The sequence below is a fragment of the Manacus vitellinus genome, unplaced genomic scaffold, assembly GCF_001715985.3.
Source record: "Manacus vitellinus isolate BGI_N305 unplaced genomic scaffold, ASM171598v3 scaffold_49_pilon, whole genome shotgun sequence".
NCBI classification, from domain to species: Eukaryota; Metazoa; Chordata; class Aves; order Passeriformes; family Pipridae; genus Manacus; species Manacus vitellinus.
In genome coordinates this window covers 5,556,149-5,583,250 of record NW_021940603.1, presented here as the reverse complement: position 1 = coordinate 5,583,250, position 27,102 = coordinate 5,556,149, and the positions used below count along the sequence as shown (strand labels likewise).

The following is a 27,102-nucleotide window of genomic DNA, read 5'->3' as shown; positions in this document are numbered from 1 at the left end:
TCCCAGAGATAGATGTACATGAATGCAGAAGCCCTGGCAAGACCCCATACTCCATGAAAGGGGATTATTTGGCAATCTCCAGAGAGGAATAGGCAAGATTGCTTGAAGTACTTGACATTTATCAGGCAGAAAAAGTATTCAGTACCTGCTGAGAACATAAACTCCTATGAAAAGCAAACCATGCTGACATATTCGTGGTACACACACTGCTGTGTTGTCTGCCCTAAACATGGAGTAATTAAGTGCTTTTCAACATGGATTACTATGTCCTTGGTGCAACTGTTGCCACTAACCTGTGTTGAAACTCTGCCGCTCATACATCAGCGGACGTGGGTCCTGATCCAAAGCTAAATGGAAAAAATGAAAGTGAGAACTATTTCTTTCCCCGCCAGGTGCAACTTTCCTTAAACGTCCATCTCAAAGTGCTTCTATCACAGACACACACAAACACAAGTGACCACCAGGCCTGTGAGGAGTTTGAGAGATGAGAGGCGCTCAGAGGAAGAAAACTCAGCATCTGCTCCATGGTCCTCTGCCCTCATAGGAGCTGCCACAATGCTGTGCTAGCAGACCCTTGTTTGCATCAGAACCATCCAAATCACCATGACTGATAAACTGGAGATACAATAATCCTTGCAAACAACAGTGAACTTCACAAAGTTTATATTGCTCGGGCAGGAACTCGCCATGTTTAATAGTATCCTACTACCAAGCAATTAATTATCCAGCTCTAACAAACCTCAAGCAAAACAAGAGATGTAGGCTCTGGTAACTTCGGTTCTTGTCTCAAAGCAAGTAGCACAATGCCTAAAATAGCCTCACAGAAGCCCTACCGAGAATATGACATTTTTGAAATGAGATATATGTAGCGCAAAGGTTACACGTAGCTTTCAGACATGCCCAGATAATCTGCCTTTCAAAGTTAATTTTGGAAATACAAAGTGCTTCTGGTATTATCCTTCTGAAGTATTTTTTTACTCTTTAAGGAGAGACTGAAATATGAAAATATGTTGTCATAGCGCTGTTTATTGTTTGCTCGCTGTGTAAGGAATGAGTGAAAACATCTAAAAATTAAAATTAATTTTGTAATTGTCCTTTGGGTGTTTTCCAGCTTTTAAATTTCACAGACCAATCTGATGAATTGTGCTGTTCACTGTAAAAAATAGAATAAACAGATGTAACAGGAAAATTCCTCCCTTTCAATTTTTACAAGAGGCTATAGGATTCACACTATTTCTAAATGAAGGAATGAATTGGGTCCTAAAAATGTTTAAATTTCTTAAAAAATGTGACTTTAAATGTGGAAGGAATTAATCTGATTGTATTTTGAGGGATACCTCTATCAAAAGGAGCCTCCAGGAGTGAAAGGAAATAGAATTTCTTTAATTAAACCCTGAACGTGCTGGATACTGAATCACAGATACACAGATTCTGATTCACATCACATAATTCAACAGAGAAAATCCAGCTCTAGGGTAGTACAGAGCCTATATGTATATATATGTGTATGCAAGTTCAAGACTGAATAACCCCACTGGCTCTAATGAAATGAACTGCTTGTTCAAAGTTGCACATCATTTTAAGTGCATTTGTGCACCAGTGCTTATATTGGGTTGGATTTCATTATCTCTGTAGGTGAAGTTTGAATATTCTTAGTGAAACTGAATTTAAAAAGGCACAGTCCTCTGAACTGTGCAAAAGATAGGAACTCAGGAGACCTGAGTTTAATTCATCTCTTTGTCACAGGCCACAGGGCCTTGCCTGTCATTTTACCCCTTAATGCTGCCTTTCTCTATCTATCTTTTGCCAGTTAAGGCTCAAAGGTTTTTTAACACAAAGGTTTTATTTTAATTTATTTGGTTACATCAAAACTTGCACGGAGCTACCTATCATTGGAAAGCAACAGCAGAAAACTAAAGCAAATTTAAATGTAGTTATTGGAGACATGCAGTGTTGAACATGCATCTTTTCTTCTCCAAGGAATATTTGAATGCAAACGTTCACCTACTGAGAACAGTCAGAAAATATACACACAAAGATGCATCTTAACAAGTGATTATAGAAACATCATCACTAGATTGAAGTAACATCAGAGACTGTATCTCTGTCACAAAAAAAACCCTGGCTTTCAAAATAGCACTGTCCTCATGGACACAAGGCCTTTCCCTGCAGGTTACCTCTTCCTTTCCTAAAAGATCCTCTAAAAGAGGGGAAGCACATGGAAGGAAAAAAAGAGCCACCTGATTAATTCAAATAGGCAATAGGTGGTTTCAGCACAATGATTTCATGCAGTACATATTTCTTCTCTGCTCCTGAATCTATTAGCTCTTACTGGAAATTATTTGGGCATTTAAAGAAGACAAAATTATACTGAAAATGAAAGGACTAAAAGTCAATGTCATAAAATAATACTGACGTGCTACTTGTATGTCTCAAGGCTATGATTAAGGAGACTTCCTCAAAAGTATTCAGGTCTCTTTATTTTGGCTACAACTTCTTTTGCCTTTTAAAATGATTGATTTCTGCTCTAATTCAAAGTGGTGGAAAGCTAGTAGCTTTGGGAGTGATATTCCAGAATTAAACATCAGTACAACAGAGAGCAGAATTGGGCCCTGCAGTTAAATTCAGTTCTGCATTACTCCAACAATACAACTACTGCAGCTGATGGGTGCTGTGCTTGAAGACATTGTACTGCCAGATTCAGTTTAGGGCTGTGTATCTGGGCCACAAAGCTGAACTCTCAGCCCCAACACCCCAGCTCCTAACTCACTCTATATGCCAAGGTTGCCACACCTGCCTGGGATTCCCAAAAGCCAGCACTGCCTTGCTGCCAGTGCCTCCTCCCAGCACAGGAGGGGCTGCCAGTCCTTTGTTCTGCAGCCTTGAGACAAGGGTAGACCCAGAGATGCCAGGATACATCAAAACCTTTGGATTATCAGCGTGCTGGAGAGAGTCCCTCCGCAAATGGCCACGTTCCAGAACAGACTGGCTTGTAGGTTTTCTCCTCCATAGACCTCCACTTCTCTGTGTATCCACCTGGCACACTGAATCCCACTTATTAGTCTTTTCTACAGTGAAAAGGTCTTCAAAAACTTAAAAAAAAATTACAAAGTAACTAAGTCTCTGTCCGAATGCCCAGCCTCGTGCTCTCACATATTTTGAACTTCACATCCTAGTTCTTTTAAAGAATGAGTAATTGATGTCCCTGATTTTTCCAGATAACATTGAATAGGCAAAGAAAAAAAGAAGAGAGTATTTGAGGAATAATTACAAATTATTTGCAATCAAGCTGTTCTGTACTATTCATTGAGGCTAAAAGTTATTGTCAGTCAGCACAGCTCTGGAAAGGCAGAAAAAGCAAGACTTTGGATAAGTAAGAAAAGAATAGTCAATTTGAATCATCCTCCTTTTACAGGAAAACTGATGAGCTGAGTGCAAAAGGAGGCAAACGAAAATCTCACATAACTTCTTTTAGGTTACTCTCTGAGTATCCATCCAGAAAAATATCCTTGAACTAATATGCCCAGACACAATGGGCCAGGATCTATGACATTACATGGGTATAAGTTATGGCAGTTCCAGTGGGAGAGGTTCTGAGGAGGGAGCAGTGGGAGGATGATTGGGGAAGGAACCTCAAGGATCCTCACACTGCCCACACATGCAACGAGTACTTTTAAAGTGCTGGTTCATTCTGTTTCAGACAGCCTGAAGTCTGCAATATGCAAATCAGATTTTGCAAATGGTGTACCAGTGGCAATAAAAATTTTTGTAACTCTATATATGCTGAAGGAATTCTAGATATAGAAAGGCAATTGTCATGGGAACTTATCTGCCACAAGCATCATTAATGAAGAGCGTGCAAACAGAATTACTGAATCATGCTGGCAGAGAAATTAATTTACAAAGTGTTTTTCGGTGGTTTTACTGCAGAAACATGTACAGAGTTGGAGCAGTGAAGAGTTACCCATGGTCACAACAGAGTACAGTGAAAGAGCCACAGAGCAGCAACATGAGTAAAGCCCTTCCAGTTTATAGCAGCATTTATGGAATCTTAACTGTCATCTTGGAAGACAGTTTGCTGTTTTACTGTAAACTGACTGCTATTGCTCTACTTTTGCAGCTCTCCACAAACTGACTGAGTTTCAAATGGAGAACAATGGGTGACCCTAACCCTAACTACCCCCCAGCTCAGCATTTTGATGTGGTGCAGTTCTCATAGAGTTGTCACCCTACACTCAGCTGCCCCTTCTCTCTCTCTGCGGTTTCCCTGTAGCTATTCCCTGAACATCACACGGAAGACGGTGAGGCTCTGCATTTTCTATGAGTTTCTACAGGCTTTGCCATGGGATGACTGCAAGCACAACAGCATTTCTGTTGACCTGTAAAAAGAAAATATCTCCCTTCTGTTCAGAAAGGGATGCTTCTGAGTATGTGTAAAGAGCTAAGTCCCATCAACACATGCCCTAGACACCTACGTCACATGAGCTTGGTACGTAGTGGACACCACAATCATACCAGTAAGCCTTTGAGGGCTGAGCTGCTTATTCCTATGTTACCTGCTGCCCAAAGGGCACTGAAGGTCTCAGTGGTATCATCTGGCAATGCTCATGTAAACAAAGGCAGACTCCAGTCAGTGCAACTCCTGGCTTCACAGGATCAACAGTGCTATCGATTACCAGTTACTGTAGCTCAGGGCAATGATGTGGGAAATCGTTTGCTGAACTTTCATGAACTTCCTGGAGAAGGCATGGTACTCAGGCTTTCTGACCCAGTGCTCACAGAGACACTGAACAAAACTGATCTCTGAAAGAGTTCCTGGCTCTGGGGCATTTCTAAAACCAGGAGATGCACCCAAATAGTGAACTCTAAAATTATTTACTGGGGAAATGGTAAAGAAGGAAATAAAGCTAGAGGAAGAGCAAATGCTTAATGAAACAGTAAGTTTAACTCAACTCCTTCATTTATCTAGAAAAATAGTCTGTATTTGTTTCCTTGATTTAATTGTTGTTTTGGTTCACAAGCAACTAGACCAGAACACTAGCAGTTACTATATGCAAAGACTTGAATAATTTATCCAGAGATATGGGACACTTCATTTTTCAGATCCACAGCAATGCTTATCTTCTACTTACAGCTACAATAAGTAGGTCAAATGCATTATTTGCTTATATAAGTAACAATCTGTTTGCTGAGCATCTAAAATAATTGCAGCCCATTAAATGAAGCTGGCAGACCTACCGAGGTGGTGGTGTGCAGAATACTGAGCTCTTGGGGACTTCAACATGAGGTTTACTGTGTCCAACAATTTCACAGGCACGGCAGCTCCACACTGGCTCCTGTGTGTCCTTGGCATCTCCCACCAGCAACAAGAAACCAATAGATTTCACAAACCCTCTCTCCCCCCAGAAGTTCTCTGGGATTTTTGCAATTCTTTCTTTTTGGCTGTTGTATAAAGAGCCTCTTGCTGCCGCTGACTGACACATCCGGCAGGCCCTTCTTTCTGCCACCGAGCTCACATTTCAAAACACAGCACAAGGTTGATGGCTGGGGTCAGATGAGTCACCACAGCAGGAGCATCAAGGAAGCAAACGAGCCACAAGGAACAAGAGTTCATCTAAAGGGGCACTCTTTCCTCTGCCAAAAGGACACAAGGTGACCCTGCAGAGGCAGTTACTGCAGGTTGTCACTGAGCATCTTTTGGGTAAATATGATGATAGCTTAGGTGGAGAGAGCACTGTCAGAGCAGCTCACAGGCAGGCAGCAGGGCCTGGAGATGTAACACTAGCAGCACTGTGGTCAGAGGCTGAATGGTATGAAATACTCACAGTAATCAGCTTTAGGAAAAATGCCTCATAGCTGTTAATTTTACTTCTATCTCCATAGGGTTGACTTCTCTCTCCTCCTCAACTCTAAATAAAGTGTTGACAAAATTACAGACAAGCCACACATTATCAGCTGCCTCCACTTGGAGTTTCTCTGTGTGCCTGGCATCCATCATTTCTTCCTGCACTTATTTGCAGAGTGGTGTAGTGAAACTAGTAGAGCCTGTAATAGTGTTGATCTACAAGGGTCATGCAGCCAAGTCTCATCACCATAAATTCACCTGGTATGGCTGCAGTGTACAGCACCATTTTGACAGTGTTGTGCACAGTTCCAGACAAGCTTTAGGAAGGCCACCTCCTGTTTCAAATGCCAGGCTTGACCTCATTGTTCCACCTGAGAAGCGAGATGGAGGGTGAAAAGGCAAAGACAGAGCACACAAAGGAACAGCCTGTTTACAGCCTGTTTCATTTTGTTGCTGTTCAGAAGCAAAGCTCTTTGCAGGAATTCAACCACGCCACCGAGGCACAGTCTGTGGTAGAGCACAGCTCAGAACAGCCTGAGCTCTGAGGCAGGTTGTTGCCTACCATCTCATGGGACTATCTGTTCTGTAAACCCATGGCATTCAGCATTTCACAGATCTGGATCATAATGGCAGCTCAGATTTTGCCATCCTTATTCACGCTCTGCAGCATCAGTGATGCCATCAGGAGGCTGGGAAAGGGAACTTGAGCAGTTCCTATGCTGAGTAGTTGTTTGAAGTCTTGGTTTCCCCAGTGACTGCCCTGAGTTCACAAATGAAACCCTGCCAGATGTGCAGAATTTCACATTAGCAAGGACAGTATTTTTCACATAATCCCTTCTCTACTTCTTTTTACAGTGCTGCTCACAAAAGCACTGACACGTCCCATCAGCTCAAGCTTTGAATGTGAACAGAAACACTCTGATCATAAGCTGATTGCAAACTATTTCACTAACAAAGCCTTTGTTGCTATTCCTATGTCACAAAGGAGGAATCTGTGACACTGACAGCCAAGTGAAATGCTCAAGGTCATCTGTGCCAGTGGTGGTAGAGATGTGAAGGGCCTGTTCCTCCACTTACACCCTTGGGAGATGATGGTTAGTATTACTTACAGAAGTCTTCATTTGCCATAACACTTTCTGACATGCAAGCAGGTATTTTCAGAACTGGGATCATACAGCAATTAGCCCCTGCAGATATTTAGCCACAAACGCAGTAAAAATTATTTGCCTTTAACAAAAAATAACAAATTCAGAACCACAGAACACTGAGTTTTCATGTTTTTGCTTGCAAACCCTCATAAATAATAAAATAAGCAGGCTAAACATATGATCAAGTTTTTGCATCCTCACTAGTGGTATATCTTCAAGTTTGTGCTTGGTACCCATTTGTATGTTTACTCTTTTGATCACTGATTTTTCTTTTAATCAAAAGTTTACTTACCATCTTGTTCATCAAAATCCAAATATTAAGAGACGTCCATTGTCACAATCAAAAACCTAACCCCACTGAAACTTTCCCAATTGAGGACAGTTCTGGTATGCCCCCACTGATTATAAGGCAAGGTTTATAGCCAAACCATCCTTTAATATTTCACCAAGAGGAAATAGAAACAGCTCCATTTGCAGCCATGCATGAAGGGGAGAATTACAGGAATCTCCTTTACTCCACAAAGCACTGTTAGGACCAACAACCCAAAGGTTATACTGCTCCCAATACAGCTGAGTTTTTTCAAGCGTGTTTATGCTCAGAGAGCCCTGTACTTGCAGTTCTGGCTTTGTTTTACTCTTAAGCATAAGAAGAGCTAGAATCCTCCAATTGTTATTGTAAGATGGTTGAATTTGGAAGCAGAGTATTATTTATGATTAGTTATGATCATCTCAGAGAAATTATGGAAGACATGGCAAATATTATACCTCTGCACTGGAAATGGATATTAAGCTATGCCTCTCGCTGATTTCAAGTACACCATGCTCTGGTTTATTTAGATGCCCATATCTAAGGCTCCCCTCACCCTGAACTAGCAGTCAGCTGCAAATCCCATGAACTTTGGGGTACGTGTTTCTTGTTTGACATGCCAGAAGCTAGGCCACTAAAATTAGCCCCAAAACTGTGTGCTTAGTTTTTTTTTTTTCCCCTCATACATCTATGAAAAGCCCAGGCTGATACACTGTGACCTCCAGGCAAGTTGATGGCACTGCAAAAAGGAAGCTGTGCTCTGCTGAGCTGTCACTGCTGTGCACGTTATCCCAACACAGCACCGTTTGCACACGTACAGACGGAAAAGCATGAAGTGCCAAACACAGTTGTAGCATGTCAGGCATATGTTGCCTGATGTCACCCAACATTAAGCCAAGTGGAAGAGATGAAAGCAGCAAACCAGTGCACCAACCAAGACTACTATTCAAACAGTCATTAGAAAGAAATTACCATTGAAACAGAGGCTAGCCATGACAGGGTCTCACCTGGAGCTAGAATTGAATCTCTTGGGATGTGATTCTGTAAGCACTGTGCATTCCCAGTAAAGCCAATGTGAGTGTAACCTGTACAAACCTCTTGGTACAAAATACTTTGAGAGCTCAATCATGCTTCACTCCATAAGGATTTGTCTCATTTGATTGTTTAAGTGAGAACAAAATTAGGGCACCAGTTAAAAATGAGGTAAGACAAAGAGGTGGAAATCCAAGGCATTTGCTGTAGAACAAAGAGTGCTGCTGTTTTGTGTTTTTTCCTTTAATTCCAAATGAGTTTTGCATGCATCTCTATTATCATAGACCAGCTCTGAGAGTAAACAGAGGCTCTAGGATTTCAGTCTGATCCCTCAAGCCCTTACTCATTTGTCCACAATGCCTTTAACAGACAATGCCAAAGACAGTATGCAAAACAGAAGCATAGTAGGAGTATTCTCAAATTGTTATTTTTGTAGTTTCACAGGCATTTCATTTTACTTAACAAATTGTGATGGGCTGTCAAAACAAGGCAAGAGAATTAACCTGGATTTCTCCTCCCCTCCTCTCCTGGCCTTGACTGCAGAGCCATTCAGTGAAGCAAAATAAAGCAAGAATCTAGTGTTTCATAGTATTTCAACTCACAGGTGGAAATGCTGAGAAGGTCCAGGATTATGGTTCCCTGAGGTATAAACAAAATAAAAAATGAAATAGAGTCACAAATAAGATGACTTACAGTGACCTGTTGATAATGAATGGATTTATTGACACTATAACCTTACAGTTACATAGGGGTTGTCTGTTGAGGCTGCAAATTAACCACGTAGTGAACAAGACCACCCACGTGATAGCTTCCTTCAGAGACTCTCTCTTCATTGTGGTCTTTCTGGCAAAGATTATTGATTCGGACACCTCAAAGAGCACATCTAAAGTCCTTTCTTGGCCAGGTTGGCTCTAAAAGCAGCATAGTGACTTTCATATGATGTGAAACCTGTGGTAATACTCTCTCCTAGATCCCAGCTGACTACATGAATAAGTGGCTGATATTTCCTTGCCTTGTTGGTGTGTTCAGGGACTACAGTGACCCTATATAGTCAGCAGACTTCAGGCTAGCAGCAGCCTGAGAAAATCTCCTATACTGCATGTCTGCATTACACCCGAGACTGCTTTTAGGTCTGAGATGGTTTTGCTAATTCCAGGGCAGATGATGTGCAGTTTGGGCCTGAGGTTGTGACCAGGCTTATAAACTTTCCTGAGCCCTGATACACTGCGGTAAAGTGTGCAGAAAAGCCCACATGCTCACAGCAGGAGTCACAAGTATTTAGCAGGGCTTGCTGGCTTTGGCTTAGGGCAGGCAGCTCCTCCTGGACAGGCTGCATTTGCAGTCAATCTGGTAAATCAGCCCAACGCTCCCTGAACTTGCATTATTAAGGCTTTTCTGTTATCAAGAACATCACAGCTTCCATCACCCTTGAGAGCAGAGCAATAGCTGTACCACAGGGGGGCTGCACATTGAATTTTGTGCTTTTTCACAAAGGTGCAGTGTCTCTCAGCAAATGAGCAACATCCTATCCAGAAAAGACAGAAGAGGAACACATAAAGCAACTTTGTTAAATTAAGAGGAACAAAAAAAATACAGTAAGTACACAGGATAGACTAGCAGAACACAGCTGAAGTACCAACTGCCAAGTCCTGGGCACTATGTGATTCCCGAGTGGGTAACTGGAGCTCCGTGTCTTTTACCACTGCATGGTCTATTTACTGTTCAGTGCTTGCAGCTTCCATTAACGTTAATGAGTATGCATATGTGCCTTGAGGGTAAGAACATATTCCCTCTGTGGCTTCAAAACTTGTTTGTAAATCCCTCCAAAATCACATTGTGTTCATTGCTCTGCACAGAAAGCTATTATAAACACTATAGGAACTGCTGCTCTCATTCCTTCCTTTCCCCTTGCCCTCCCTCATCTGAGGGACCAGAAAACAGACCTGAAAAGATGAATGGCTGAAGGAGGTGGTACCTGCAGGAAGGTAACCCAGCTCTGGGAGCTGCAGTCTGAAAACCAGTTCGCTGCAGGGAGGGTCAAACTGAAATCTCGGCAAAAGCAGAGAAAACCAAATCCCAAAGCACTGAAAAGCTAGCACCACCATCATCCCCAAAAGCAAAGCCTTTGAAAATCTCTAAGCTATTAAATGATAGAAAACATACCAAAATCTTTGCCATGTCTTACCTGCTGGAATGCAGGTCAGGGGGAACAAGCTGCTTCAGCAACCAAAGTGGCCAAACACAGAGCAGAAGCACTGCTGGGCAGAGTCCCAAGGCACAGCCAGGCCAGCAGTGCCCCCCACCCTCCCAATCCCTGCAGCAGCATAGAGGTTGAGAGGCAGGGCTGAGCAAAGGGTTCTACTAGAGACTGCATGGCTCTAACACTGCTGCTCTAACTCCTTTCCAGAGTCATGTATGATAACAGAGCCTCATTCTGTTGACAACAGGGCCTGTGATTTCTGCCACTGTCTTTGGCTTTTCCCTCCATCATTGCCAGATGCCTTCTCCCAACATGCAGTTTCAAGTTAAGCTCTCTCAAGCCTCACAGGCTGCAAGAGATACACTGCAGTGTACAAAAAATAATTGACAAGGCAGCACTGAGATCAAGAATCAGATTAAGGTATGTGAAGGAAGGCAGACATTGCTTTACAGGTGGCTCAATACCGGCTTGCATTATACCTATATAGCTAACATGAACACTAGCTGCAGCTTCCCATGGGGCCAAACACTGTGCTCAAAACACAGTGCAGGCTGTAGGAAAGAAGAAAATGAGCTAAAAAGCATATGGTGCACAACATGCAAGCACTCTGGCCTCTCGGGCACAATGCAGCTCCAGCTGAGCACCCAAGGGGAGGATGGCTCCAAGGCATCACACTCCAAGGATGGTTCGGGAGGCAGCACACCCTGTCCTGCCACAGCCATGCAGCCTGCCCTTCCACTGTTCCCAGGCCCACACCCCAGCATCGCAGCAGCACTGCAGACCCCAGTGGCACCTGGCCCTCGCTGAGAGGCAGCACAGCGCAAGAGCCATCGCACAAGTCTCACACTCACTGCTCAGGGCTCTGACAGACTTCACTGCAGGATGCTGCTCACCAGACATGCCTGCCCCACTTCTGGTACAGCTCCTGCCCTGCAGCAGCACCTGTGTCTCAAAGACATGTCCCTAAAATACTGCATTCTGCTATGTGAGCCCTGGGTTGTCATACAGGCAGGAGACCAAGCAGATAGCCCAGAGCAGTAGCATCTTAAACTGCCCACACGCAGGTTAACCCACCAGAACTCTTCAGTCCCTTTAGACTTGTTAGGTCTGAATAGGGCTCATTAATGGTATTTCTCACTTTAGAAGGTACGGATAAAAAGATCTGGGAATAAGATCTGGTTATAAGGAAAGACATGACGTGGTTACTGCAGAGGACACTATTTCAAAGTTCAGGTTAAATGCATTATTCACCAAGGTAAGAAATAAAAGGAAACCAGCATTATGCAAAACGAGCAAAAATGTTAAATCCCTTTACTCCAAGCACTGTTCAATGAGAGTAGCAAAAGTTCAAGTTTACAATTAAGAGCCACCAGTCTAGCTGACAGAAAACTAGATTTATGGGAGAGACCAGCTGGACTGCAACCCCAGTTACAGCTACCTTAATTACTTTTCTCCAGAGGAAAGTTTTCCTTACAAGTTGCCCACCTTTAGGAATTGCTGAGCCCACTGTATGGGCTTAGAAGGCAGCAGCAAGAGGGATATCTTCTTCCACATGACACTTGGAAGGAAAATACTGAACAAACTGAATGGATTCAAGAGGTGGGTCCCCTGCAAGTATTTCCCATATCACAAGTATATTTCCCTTTGGCTCTGTCAGGACCAAAATTACAACCATGAACATAATTTTAAAAATGCTACTCTGAGTTTTAATTTGCATTTGTGTGCACATTTGTATGTACAGTGTAAGCACATACAACTTGCATTTTCATTATACTTGTGTAAATCACGTATACATAAATTAAATTATATTACATATATTCTACGTGCATTTACTTATATAAAGTAGTCCTCCATATTACTAAGTAGAATTTTAACAAAACATTAACTTTCAAAATGCAATTCAGTTATACTTTCTAATTTATGTTTGTACTGCAGCAGATCTGTAAGCCTTTCCTGTGGACATGCAGTGATCATATCAAAAACACTGCTTGAGGCTGGTTACATTGGCCAATTATACTGTTTTATTACTTCCTTTTTCTGTAAGATTGGGCACTGAAAACACATCAATTAATTATGCTCCTGCTTTTTCTCAATAAAGAGCCTTTCAGGAACAAGATTAGATATGCCTTCCATGCTGAAATGTAATTTTAAATTACCCTTTTCAGTTCACTTCTCACTTCCAATGTGTGATGCATGGGGCACAGCTCCATTTGTTTGCTGTTCCTACCAGAGTTCGAAAACTCTGAAGAAAAGACAACCTACATTTTTAAAAACAACTTTCTAGAAATCTGTCACGGAGGAGAAACGCATTGGGTGGAAGGCGTTCAGTGGGTGCATACGAGAGGGAGCCAGAGGAGTAAAAAAATGGAATATTGAAGCACAGGAAGGGACACAAAGCGTGGAAACACAGCAGCAAAGTCAAGTTAAGGAGAATGAGGCCTTGGGGCTGGAGAGTGCTCTTTCAGGCAGAGCCAAGGTAGGCTGGGATGAAACATAGAAACCAAGGTGTTATCCCGCTGCTGCACGATGAGACAGGGTTAATATGTGTCACTGCAGCCTAAAAGATTCTCACACTCCCACAAATATGGAAGCAAAAGCATTTACAGGAAAAGTGTGCAGGACTGGTGTGGGCGTCACTGACGCTATTTGTGCTTCAGGAAGAAAAGAGGTCTTTCAAGCTCACGACCAAATTTTTTCTGCCCCTTCTGCAGTAAAGGCAGACTTATAATCAAACCAATCTAATATTATGGCAGTTATTATGATGGGATGAATTCAATATTTTGACTTTACCATGATGAGAAAAAGAATCAAATTTACTATCAGTAGCTGTTTGGGTTTTTTTTTCTATAAACATTATCAAAAAGCAAAAAGTAAACATGTTTAATAAAAATGAGTGGTAAGACTGTCCCTGGTTGTCTAGAAAATGCAGCAAACTACTTTTCAAAGTAGCCACAGGGTCAGACAATAGACATTATAGTCTGAATTACTCTGCATTGTCATAAAAAAATGGAGCTGGGAACAATTTTGTGACAACTCCTTTGTAGAGATTCCACAGTAGTTGATGGAGAAACAACAGGGGTTTCATCATTATTTTCCACAGTTCCTGGAAAAGCTGTAGTCATTCAGCCTGCAAATACCACAAATACATGCAAATGTGTGAGACATGCATATGTAAATATTTGGGTACAAGATGGACAGCACTGACTGAAAGTTAAACCTGTGCGTTCTTGGACTTGAGCTTTCAAAGACCTCCCAAGGAGAACATGAATATTGTATCCTATGGACTGTCTCACCTGAAATTGGAAAGATACTGCTACATAGAGAAAAACATAACCTTTGCTCATAAAAAAAGACTAGCAGAATCCAAGTTTCATGCGATTCTCTAAGCTAGCCACAATTCCAGATACTAAATTTGCTAGGAATTAATTTTAGAGCAACACTAACAATTTCGAATTTGGTGTCAAAGCTTGTTTAGAATTTTATCAATCGATATCGCAGATACGAACTTTGACTTTCATCTAGTTCTGCTCATCTTTAGATGTTCTCATCAGTGTATGACCATAGTCTTTATACAAACATTCCTATGCTAGCCAGATGAATGCGAAAATTCTTTCATCAAAACAACGTGTTACATTGGAGTGCACAGGTGATAACAAAGCCTCTCCTAGTGACAGCAAAACATCTCAGAAATCCAGCCTGTTCATCCAAACATCATGTTGTACCATCCGTGAGTATATCTCAGTCTTAAAAATTTGACTGCTTACTTAAAAAACAACCCTACAATCTGATCTTACTGTATATTAAACTCTTTGGTGAAACCCCTGTAACCAAAGACACAGAAACAGGGCAGACATTTTGAACACATGAAAACAACAGTGTGCCAATTCAAAATCTCCAGGAACATCATCATTTTTGCCTAAAAGTACCCTTTGTTGCTCCACATACAAAGCAGCAGAATGAATACAATACAAATCATATATTAAGCACCATAGAGATTCCAATGTTCCATGAAGGCATTTAGTCACACTGAAAGGTAACATTTAGGTATTATCTTCTATGCTAATGATGCAGTATTACTCATTCATCAGTTCTTTCCAGAGATCTTGCTATGAATATTCAGCTCGTGATTACAATAACAAATTCAAGGCACTCTGCAATACTTAGCTCTCTGGTACAGTAGTACCACTGCCATACAGATTAACCAAAGTGAACATGGCTACAGTACCACGCATGTCACTCATAACCACCAAGTGATGGGATAGATCAAGCTCGGTGTGGAGGATGCAAAGTGGTTTTAGAAACAGAAATGTCAACCAATTCCAAAATTTGAAATCTGTCAGAAGGGACATAACTACATATTCTTTCCTTGGACTCAAATATCGTGAAGTTTGTGCCATCCATTCTCCTTGTGTATTAAGTTAAAGAATTGAAAGACTTCCTGATATGAAAATTTAAATCTGTGTGCGGTTCAAATCTGAATCTTTTCTGTGAGTGTTTTGGTCCAGTGAAATTCTGCTAAACTGTTTTTATTAAGGACAGCTACTTAATGCTTGCATTTGCTGTGTTAGTCTGCAGTGGAGCTGATGTAGTAGTCACTGTAGAGGACAAGCTATGGAAGTAATGGTAAATGTCACATGCAAAACAACTACCAACAGCATAAATAAAGCCACAGTTCTTTTCAGCATTTGTGTTCAATTTCACAGTCATAGACTTACGTGTCACCAGTTGAATTACACATTCATTTGCAACTTTGTTATAACTGAGAACTTTTTAAAATCAGATTTGCTTAAAAGGGGTCATAACACAGATATAGCTAAGAAGTATTTCTGGCCACACCACCAAGCAAAAGGAATATGTGCTAAGAGCACAATGTACTGCGTGGGATGTCAAAACTGATATTTAACACAGCAGTGGGAAAGACCAGCACTGACCAAAACCATTCACACTGTGAGAAAGAGTATCCTGATAGCTCCTAGGAGGGAGCACAGCTGGTCCTACTGCTGCACAGAATACATTTCCAGCATGGAAGAAAGGAAGGAGAGGATGTCTATAGCGTTAGCTCATCTTCAGTAATTCAGAGTAAGGAAGCAATATCCTTATTCCGTCCATTTGTTAATTTTCTTCTGAATGCTGCACTGGTTGAAAAGTAACTGGGAGGAATGGGAAGAGGAAAATGTAGACTCAGACACAAACAGAAGCTTTGGGCAATACATTATATCATCCCAGGTACAATTTTTACTGTTGGATGATATTTCCTTGCTGTGGAGTTTCAGGGCCATGCAGTATCCTTTTCAGTAATTTCTGTTCTTCACTCCTTTGTTAAGGAGGACCCTTTCCAGAGCTGTGGTTTGCACAGTGCTAGTGATATGGTCAGTGTACCTTGGCTGGTGGGCAGATAACATTATCCTACATGCCAACTGATGGCAATCTCTCTTTCTCTTCATTTTGAATAAACTCAACTCATTTCCCAGTATACAATCAGACCATGTAAGTGGTACAGTTCTATGACATGTCAAAGGCAAAACTATCCACTGGTCCAAAATTTAGACAACAGTGATCTAGGATACCTGTGCTGGCACTGACACACAATTCTTAAATGCAAAATTATCAGCTGGATGATCTTAACAGTGGTTCACCAAACCCCTTTTTTTCCAAAGAATTACACTGTTTACCTTCAGTCCGGTCAGGTAGTTTCCCACTTTTACTTGTTGTTCCTGTGTTGACTGTTTCAGATGAGGTGCTGAGTTTGGTGTTGGGGTCTCGCTTCGGTTTTGGAGGTGGCTGCTTACGAGAGCTGCTACTTTCATCATCAGTTCCTCCAACAGAATGAAGAGACTGGGATCTCACGGTAAAGCCACTGGAGCAAGGATGAGGCAGTCTGTCCTGAGGAGCCGGCATTGTCATAAATCCCATGCGGAAATGTTTCCCCACGTAGCTGCCTTCATTTCCTCTTGCTACTTCTCCACCTATGCTGTAAGAGAAAGCACAAATATAAGTAAATTATCCACCTTTGCCTGAACTGTACCTGGAACCAGGGTCTCACTTCTGCCTCTGATGAGCAGATCCTACTTTTAAATCTGAGAATGAGCAATGCCCTTTTCTTAAAACAAGATGACTATGAGAGGTCTATTTTTCAATATAGGCCAACAACTGAGATACAGATACACTGCTATGCACTCAAAACTTTACAAGAAGAAACTGAGAAAAGTTTGTCAGATTTCATACCATTGTGACTAGAAATTGTCTATAGAATAAATTTCAAACATCTGAAATCAGAACTGAATTTTCAGGAGGACAGGAGACTGTGAGTTGGGCAAAGAATAATGTTTTAGAAATACAACACTGTGTTTTGATTCACGCTCCCTGACACTCATCTTTGAGTACAGATACTCATGCAGCTTGGAAAACAAGGCTTTTGGGGTCCAATCAATCATTTCTCTTGATATTAGAGAATGGTAAAAATTACTTGGTTACAGGAAACTGAACATTAACATCTCATGAAATCCGTATAAAGCTGCAACACAAGTGATTTCAGAGTATTAAGTTACAAATGTAGGAGACGAAAAGGCCATAGGCTGTGGGACACCAGCAAAAAAATAACCTCCAACCATTCAGAAATGTAGGTATAGAAGAAGGAAATTTCAGTTGAAACAAGTGTCATCATACCAAATTTACTGTGGGTGGCAGAACTGAGAACCTGGTATTGTTCCTGCCCTACTCATGCAGGTTTATCAGTTCTGAAAAACAGCTCTTACTGGTGCTTATACTGTAAACCTACTACACATTTCAATTAAGGCAATTCAGTGACTATGCAAAGAAACTCAGCAACACACACAGGTCAGCATGGCCCTGTTTGCAACAAGGTTTGAAATGATTCCACTGTGGGCACATAAAAGTGTTAGTACAAGAACTGGTAAGTCCCAGGAAACCCCACTTAGCTCCTGTTTCCCCTTCACACAGAGTGAAGCTCTAAGCAGGGTCAGTGTGCTTCTCTGAAAGTTTCTTATTCCATGTTGCCTTGGACTGGTGCCATTTATTTGGTGCTGGAATGCATTTCCTTTTTTAAAAACAAGAACATTTCTTATTAGTGTGAAGAGTACAAGCTGTATGTAATTGTCCTAAAAGCATCAGACTGGCAACAAGCAGTGCACAACTTTGTGCATGATAAAGCAGAACCTTTGCTTACTGTTGTCCTTGCATTTTTATTCCATTTCCTCTCTGAGTGGAGATGTCCCCCTGAACAGGTCTAATTGATCATGTACCATTCTCCAGGGGCACTGACACCTACCCACACGTGTAAACATGTGCACACAGGCATGCCACACATGCACACACTGGTCCCTGTTCATAACCAAGTTATTACCAAATCCTAATTGGCATCAATTCCAGAGGGATTTGCAGGCAGAAAGATCAAAAGGTAGAACTCATTAATTTGAATATTTATAAAAAAACTGTAGCTAGTTGAAATGATTAACTATGCCTCTACTAATCTTTCATAAATTGTTCTGAAAATAATATAATCCTCTGACACTGGACTACAAAAAGGGTCTGTCAAATTATTTGAAGAAGATTACTATCCAAAAATGCTGAAGGATGCAGGTGGGGAGTCTGTTTCCTGCCTTAAGTCCATTGGATAAATCACTTTTAGCAAATATAATTTCATTCTGCCAAGTTTCCAGTATTAGAATTCTTAACGGGTTACACTATTTAATTAGTGCATTTACTTCACTGCAGTTTGAAGGTGTTTAAACCACACAGTGTAAGACAGATTCTGTTCCAGAATGACTTGCACAAATTCCACGAAGGTGACCTGTATTCTTATTTTCCTAAGAATACACAGAACTGCATTTATATTAAGCACGAGTTTTTTTTGCCAAACTGCTTCATCTTATATTCCAGAAATAAAAACTTTCAAAATATGTCTGGTGTCTAAATGCACTGTCTTATTAAACAATTAAATCACGTCCTTTCTTTCCCTTCCCTCAATTTTTTTTCTTCTTTACTGAGTTCCTTTCAGTATCACAGATGCAAACCTCCTACCTGCTTCCTACACTTCCTCCACAATAAACAGTCCTATAGCCAGGTCAGAGGGAGGTTGCAGTTACAGACAGGGACAGAACTTTCTGTTCTGTTTCACAGTTGAAGTAGATCTGGTCTTGCTTTTTTACATCCTCTGCTCAGCTACTAGAAAAAGCAGCAGGACACCATTTCCCCCTTCTCAGCCACATTCAAAACAGAGTTCATTCTTCTTTGAGTGTAGGAGCCAACCTGCAGCTGATGGTTAAGCACTGTAAACCCCAAGCAGAAGAAGACTAGTCTCTAATTCTTGAATCAGGACCCTGGTCATTGACCAGGATCACAAAAGGCTTAGGTTTATTACTTACTCTGGTAGCAATCCCTGAGTGTTGGCAGCAGGTTTCTGAGCAGAGCCTGACTAGTACATGCCAGCCTCACACAAGGTGGAGTGCCAAGCTCACATCCCAGTATCACAGAATCAACTAGGTTAGAAAAGACCTCTGAGATCATCGAGCCCAACCTATGACCCAATACTGCCTTGCCAACCAGACCATGGCTCTGAGAGCCACATCCAGTCTTTCCTTAAACACCTCCAGGGATGGTGCCTCCACCACTTCCCTGGGGAGCCCATTCCCGTGTCTAATCACTCTTTCTGTGTAGAACTTCTTCCTAATGTCTAAACTAAACCTCCCTTGGCACAGCTTAGGACTGTCCCCTCCAATACAGACCAAAATTCTCTGTGGTACAAAGAGAAAGGAATCACTTCAGACTCTTATCCAGAGCCAAAGTCCAAAATCAGGATGACAGATTTCAAACATGGCATCCCCTACCCTCAGGTAGCAACAAGCTGAAGCTCCATTTAGACTTGTGCAATGCAAAATGTTGCTGATGCTACATCATGAAACCAGACAGAATTAAAGGATTTATTTATATACTCCTCCTGCTTGCAACCATAAGAATTGGCTGGGACCAGTGTATGTCCCCCTACAGCACAAGCCAAGAAACCTTTACACACACCTTGTTACATAAATGACTAAAGAGACAGTGAGAGAAAGTAATTGTGTAATCTCACTCCATTATTTCTGACAAGGAAGAGTCTGTGCTCCTCATTGTGCTGATAATGAGTTCTATCTCATTTCAAAATGGTATTAGGTGAGTTGCTGCAAGTATTACATAGTTTATTAATATATATGGAAATACAGATTTGGATTATACCTCTGGGAAGTTCCAATTCAAACTTGGCCAGGATCAACTGCTTCCCTGACAAAGAATTATGCACAGCATTCAAATAACTGTTAAAAATGCAAGATATTTGTCTCCAAAGAGAGACATGAATTATATAACAACAAAATTAATCATATGATCACTCACGTTACACACATCAAAGCTGACTTTGTGCTGAAAAAGCACTTTGGTGTTTGCCAAGGTTTAGTGACTGGTGCTGCAGTGAGTAGAGAAAAGGGTGCAATGAGGTTGGTTTCAGACACCCTTAAGAAGACTATTCTGAAGCATCTCTCCTTTCAAAACCACATTACAGGACTTTTTCAAAGCCTTCCAAACAAGGCCAGTGTAGACCATTGAGTGCTGCCAGATTACATGCTCTCTTCCTGGGTGCACTGCAAGGTAAGCAAGCTTCCTATCCTTCTCTCTCTTCCACAAAATACTGGAATTAAATCATTACAAAAAATACCAATATTATTGGATCTGCCTTAAAAGGGTAACAGTGGATTTCAGCTTTCATTTCTAAAAGATGAACAAGAGATCCAACTGATGGATCCAATGAGTCCTGTTACATCTCCAATACAGGTTTTGTCTGTCAGCTGAGGTCAGAACTGGGCTGGCATTAAATCACACTGACCTTGCTGCTCCTACCTGTGGTATCAGCCTGCTGGCACATAGGTTGTAATCATGGCAGTCCTGGACACATCACAGCTCAGCTTCTGGTGCTCTGCCTGCTCTGTTCTACCATGTGGATATTGGAGCATTGACCTAACTACAGCAGAGAGTAATGGAATTGTTTACATCTTTGAAGAACTACAAAGGAGAAATATTTTATATTATTCATTTTATTAGACATCACAAAAGGGCCAGTTATAGAGGAAGACTAAACATTAAAAATGAACACAGTAAGTACTCTAAATGGATGCAGTGTGGGCAAGGTCATGTCCACCTTGCTTTGTCATGAGTCATAGTGTTCCTATTGACTATGAATATATTTTTAAGTTAGAAAACTAACATAAATAAGTTTTCATCACATTGTTGAAAAATACGTAGCAAAGAAAAAGTATCCAGAGACTGACTGCCTCAGTCAGTGTGGTCTTTTTAGTTTGCATTGTTCCTACTCAGCATTGAAAAACAAATTTAATTTGCTGTGCAGTTTCATTAATTGGTCCAAGCAGAAACTGAATTAATTCCTGGAAAAGAAATTAATAGTTGTACGAAAACTTTTGTTTTACTTGGTGTTGCTGGTTTAACTATAAAAAATGTGGAATATTAAATCCCTCAGTGCAGTTGTAAGGAGTAGAAATCTTGGGACTACCTAAGTTCCATAAAGTCAGAATACCCTAGAGGTACATTTTCCTCCCAGCCATCTATCTACTCTTGTTTTTGGAATTCATGCAAAAATTCTCTTATCAGTTCAGACTTACAATGGATTAGTTTCATGCCTCAGGCACCAGTTTGGTAGTTCCCCTCATCTTTGTACAGTTTCTATTTTTCTTCCTGTGCTTCTTTACGTGAGATTTTCTGACTTTTTAGCTATAAGTTCAAAACAGGAGCTACACCTGACTATGAGACTTGACCTCTTAAGCAGGAGGAGGGGGAATGTCCTCTGCTGGGGACATGGCATCTTTGAAGGTATTTTGCCATTCTTTGCTGCGATACACACCAATCAGGGATCACAAAAGGTCACCATCCTTCTAAATGTTAAAATTCCAGAGAACCAAGAGAAATTATTTCAATAGCAGCTCCTCTTGTGCTTGAAGAAGACTCAGTCACAGATACTGGTTTGTTAGCTGGCAGAAACTGAGCTGGGAGTCTCTGCAGGCTCCTGTGTGGAAATGGGGAGAACTATGAATTACAGGGCAAATGATGCACATGGATGGCCAGGCTTCTTCCCTCTGGGGAGCTGCAAGCCCACACGGAGCTAACCCCCCATGACATGCTTCTAATCCATCACAGAAACCATCTGAGTCAGAGACTGAAGAATAGTCACAAAAAAATTAACTGTGATAATATAGGAAGAATTTTCCATAGAAATTACTATACAACAGCAAAACCACAAAAGAAATACAAATACATAACTCAAGCATTTTGTATAAGCTGGCTTGGCTGTGTAAACAGCAATTTATCCCATGATGCATCTATATTTTCTGGGTTAAGAGAGTAGCTATTATTATTTTAACCATTTCCTTACTCTAAGAGCAATGAACGCCCTGCTCCTCTGCTCATATCAAATATTCTGAATATGAAGGCCTGAAATGGCTTTGAAATGTCTATTCCCCATCAGAATAAATTATACACACATATACTAGGGATGACACATTTTACTTTGTATCTGAGAAGCACTTTCAAGATTAGCATAAATTATATTTGTAAATTAGAGGTTGGATGCCAAAAAACAGAAGATATACTATTTTTATCCCCTAAACATGATTTCAGCAGACCATGAAATGTAATACTGAAGAAATAAGGGCAGGTTCACAATCATGGATTCAGGAACTGTGCTGTAGGTATGCTTTTACACAAACCTACATGGTTTTTATTACAAAAATTAAACATAAAAATTACATACATTTCTATTTTTTTAAATCCCACTTCAGAGGTCCCCCTCCTTATTCCCAAAGAATACACATACTTTTTTTTTTCTCTGTATTACTTTTCTGAAATACTTCAAATGACTCACCATGATCTTACATCAAGATCCAAAGGATAATACTATCATCCTTTTAGATACAAGATAAAATGTAAATGAGTCATGACAAAGGTCAAATTTAGAGCCATTTTGTGCACCTGGAGGACTATTCAAAGTGAGCAACAGACATGTCTATGCACATCAAACATCTTACCTCTGCCATATGCCTCTGCATTTGAGGTAGGAGATCAGGTGCTTCTTAAGAAGTCAGGCCTCTCAGGATACAGAATACATTACTGCTATAAAATAAAATTTATTCTTTTATCACACCTGTCAAACCCACAGGCCCAGGGTTTGATCCCGCAAATATGCAATGAGCTGACACCTCCTCTCTGAGTGCCTGCATTACTGCCCTGAAATACCCTGGAAGTTTTGTGGAAATCACCTGTCACTCGTGAGTCTGTTGTAAGCAACAGCACTTGCAGATGTGTGTCCACGTATTCTGAGACTGGATTGTTTCTTTGAACACTCTGGGGTACTGTTGAGACTCTGGCTCTACCACCCCCAACAGGACTGAATCTTGCTCACAGAAGATTGCCCAGATGAAACAGAACCACGACTTGTAGCTGTACCGAAAGATTAACTGAGTCCCTGGTGAGCAACCAAAAGGCAGTTGTAATCCCTATGCAGTGCACAATGGACAGTATAAGCAAAACTAACTAAGATTGTCCACAGCAGGTTTTCTATATAATGTCAGAAAACCTGATTTCAACTGATGATCTGCTGTGCTCTGAAGTGAACTGTTTTTATAATGCAAAAGGTTGAAAATGCTACCAATAGCAATAGTTCTGGGAAAAAAAACAAACAAACAAAAAAACAAACAAACAAACAAAAAAAAACAACAAAAAACAACAAAAAAACCCAAAAACAAACAAACAAAAAAAACAACAACAAAAAAAAAAAACAAAAAAAACCCAAAACAAACCCAAAACAGTTTATAGGGAACATTGATAAATAAAAGCTCTGTATGCTATTTTTACAACAAATTTAACATAAGTTAAGCAGCTTGGAGAGGAGTAACTGAGGAGTAAGGATCCACAGAGAGCTTAACAAAACTGTATTCCAACAGTTTGAACAGAAGTGCAGGTACTACTTCTGATTTCCACTGGAATTCTTTCTCCCTATAGCAGGATGCCTCTTAAAACCGGGACTAAGGGTGAGTACATGGGGCTGAACAACCACAAAGGCCTGCTTTCCTCAAAGACCAACACTCTCTGCTGTATCTGGGGCACAGGGTGCCCAGTGCTCCAACCCCACGTGTGACTGTGACCCAGCTGATGCACATGGGAAGGTCTGTGAGTTGTGAACAGACAACACTTAACAGGCGGGAGTGAAACGTGCTCTGCTTTTATATGGCTACAGTTATTTTTAATTTTGCACTGGGGGACGCAGAGCTAAAAGCCAGCAAATGAAAGCTCACATTTTCAGAGTCACCTAGAATTAGACATCGACCATATGCAATGGTTTAAACTGAGTGCAAATGCATGTTCGTGTTAATGGAGTGGGGTTTTGCATCCTGTCAAAAATGGGTGGAGCTAGAACAAGGCTGTGTTTTTATCACATTCAGTGAAAAACCACATGGCCCAGACTCCACTCTGCCTGAGCAACTGTGGCTAAATAAATATTTCAATGAGATATGGGAACAAATTAACATGCAAAATCACTTTTGAGCATTTTCGTAATAAAATGTTTCTTCAGTTTTGACTCAAGGAGTTGTAATGGAAATAAAATTTGCACAAAGTAAAAAAAGCCTTTTCATGGATCAGATGCTGCGAAAAGTTTAAACCTGGAGAATTAAATGAAATGTGCTGACTCTAAGAATGGTGACCTGTAAACCAAGCACTCTGTGCAGGCTGAGATGTTATACTGGGTCTACCCTTTCCAAATTTCGGTGTATTTTAAACACAGATTGTACAGATGCCCTTCGGAGTCCCTTGAGCAAACATGCCTCTACTTTCCTTTTAAAATCCAAGCTCAAATACAAAGAAAATATTGTTTTGAATAACTGCTTCCTATGGTATCCAGTTCTAAAGAGAAAGGATTCTGAAAGGACCCTTCGATCCTGACTTGCAGTGAACAGGAAGAGCAACATTTCATTTTGAAGGAAAACTCTTTACAAATTTCACTTCAGTGTGATCTGTAGCAAAACATATAGATTTTTCTTATTTGACTAGTGACCTGAAACTCCAGTTATTCACATAATTCTTCTGATAATATTGTCATTCATAACTTGCAGTTCAAAATACACTCCCTGAGCTGACCTACCTCTTTGTATAAATGACCTACCTCTTTTATAAATGCCATGTGAGTAGATAAGAAAGGGAGAGGCACTTCCTGGCACAGTGGGAGAAGGTCTCAGTAGCACAGTCACAGTAGGGATATAACAGGGATGTAGGTTCCACTGAAGGGACAGTTTTATGCAATGGCTTATCTTCTGGCACCTCACCACTCTAGACCTGTTATATTCATATAAGGCAATTTTGTTTCCAAAAATCACAGCACATGACAAAATTCAAGAATTTACATTCTTTTGACCAGGCATATATCTGAATATATTAGTAATGTTTTAGGTACTGCTTTCACTGACATTCAGGTCAGTTTTTAGTTGCTAAAAAAGCATATGCAAACTCAGAGAAGCTGTACTCCCTCAAAGGCAGGGAGGCCCTGCCTAGAGACTTCAACAAATTAGAGGACTAGGCAATCACCAACCATGAGGTTCAACAAGAGAAAGTGCCAGATTCTGAACCTGGGATGGGGCAACCCTGGATGTATGGACAGACTGGGGAAGGAGATGCTGGAAAGCAGTGCCAGGAAAGGGCCCTGGGGGTCCTGGTCGATGGCAAGTTGAATGTGAGTCAGCAGTGCCCTGGCAGCCAGGAGGGCCAAACGTGTCCTTGGGGCTCTACTCTGGAGTGGTTTCACCTTGAATATTGTGGCAGTTTTAGAGAATGTCCAAAGGAGGGCAATGAAGATGGAGAAGGGTCTTGAGGGGAGGCCATATGAGGAGCGGCTGAGGGCACTTGGTCTGTTCAGCTGGAGAAGAGGAGACTGAGGGGAGACCTCATTGCAGTTACAACTTCCTCCTGAGGGGAAGAAGAATAAGAGCACTGAGCTCTTATCTCTGGTGACCAGTGACAGGACCCAAGGGAATGGCCTGAAGTTGTGTCAGGAGAGGTTAAGGTTGGATATTAGAAAGAGGTTCTTCACCTGGAGGGTGGTTGGGCACTGAACAGGCTCCCCAGGGCAGCTGTCACAGGACCAAGGCTGACAGTTCAAGAGGCATTTGGATGATACTCTCAGGCACATGGTGTGACTGTTGGGGATGGTCCTGTGCAGAGTCAGGAATGGACTTGATGATCCTCATGGGTCCCTTCCAACTTGGCATATTCTACGATTCTGTGATTAGCTATTTAAATAGAACTAAATCAACTTTAATATACAAACTGTATTTTTAAATTTTTATTTAAGGGAATGCACAGTGCAAGTTCCTACTAACATTGCAAGTTCCCCACTTACAGTGACTCTGTGTGCTGGACTGGTCTTTGCACAAGAGACAGAAAATGTAACTACTGCAGCTCTCTCCAACCTAACTACATTAATGTTCTGCTGGATACATCACTTTGCTGTCATAGGTTCCCTAACCCATAGAAATCTTCACCAGAAAATCCTTTTTGTTCACTGGAAGACCCATGCCTGAGTCCATTGCCTTGACTTTACAGCTAGCATTACTAACCTCTCTCTTCGTTCTGATGTGTGGAGGAAAGGTTTCAGCTCTTTTGTCAATCACTACTTTGTGATTTAAGTGGACAGCAGTGAGTGTCTGTCCTTTGCAAAGTGAAACAGACTCAAAAAAGTAAGTGAAATATTTTTGACAGATGTGCTAAACCCAGAAAACAGGAAAGGGAATCACTCCACACAGACGTGTACATTGGTGTTTCTCTCTTCCCCTCCTTCTTCCTTGGACAGTCCCAAACTGCTAAAAAATCTACATGAAACCCTGTACATCAGTATCAGCAGTCCTTATCATCAAAGCCTGGAGAGCTTGTTCATTAAGGTACAAAGTCCTTTTGAAAATCTCTCTGCTTATATCACTTTTCTATGCATAGCAAAGGGATCATCATTGCCAAAAGAGAATAATTATGTGCTTCGCACCTAATTTTAGAAATAATAATATAAAACAACTCTGTCTTGATGGATGTCAGTTTCTTAGCCAGGGTTGTCAGAAGCTGCTTATTTGCTCAGAGCAATAAATAAAAAAGGACATTATATTTTCAGAAACAGAGTTGACTTAATATTGCATGTCAGAGCATGTGAAAAGCAAGTGTAATGGGCATAGAGGTGGTTAAGACCACTGAAAGAGGACAGTCAGCAGAAGTATAGCTTGCCCCATGCATACATATACCCAGTGTGCCCCCGAATAGATTCCATATTGAGGTCTTCCAATATATTCATTGCATCTCCAGGCATTCCATTTAGAAATCAAGATGAATTGTTCAAATGCAAAGTACAGAAATTCTTTTCTTCTCTGTATCTGCGCACAGAGCTAATGGGCCAGACCCAGGAACTCCAGCAGACTACTAAAAGGTATTTATGTATATAAGAATTTAACACCAGAGACAACTGGCTACAATAAAACCTGCC

At 41.1% G+C, this 27,102-nt stretch overlaps 1 protein-coding gene across 3 annotated transcripts in view; it reads right to left on the bottom strand.

Moving 5' to 3' along the window:
- The window catches only part of NYAP2 (neuronal tyrosine-phosphorylated phosphoinositide-3-kinase adaptor 2), a 133,021-nt gene that overhangs the window by 58,658 nt on the left and 47,261 nt on the right, over nt 1-27,102 (bottom strand). For all 3 annotated transcript variants that reach the window (XM_008931228.3, XM_018080049.2, XM_018080050.2), the window contains one exon: nt 16,205-16,503. In XM_008931228.3, the coding sequence (XP_008929476.2) occupies nt 16,205-16,503 (299 nt within the window). The remainder of the gene's footprint in view (nt 1-16,204; nt 16,504-27,102) is intronic.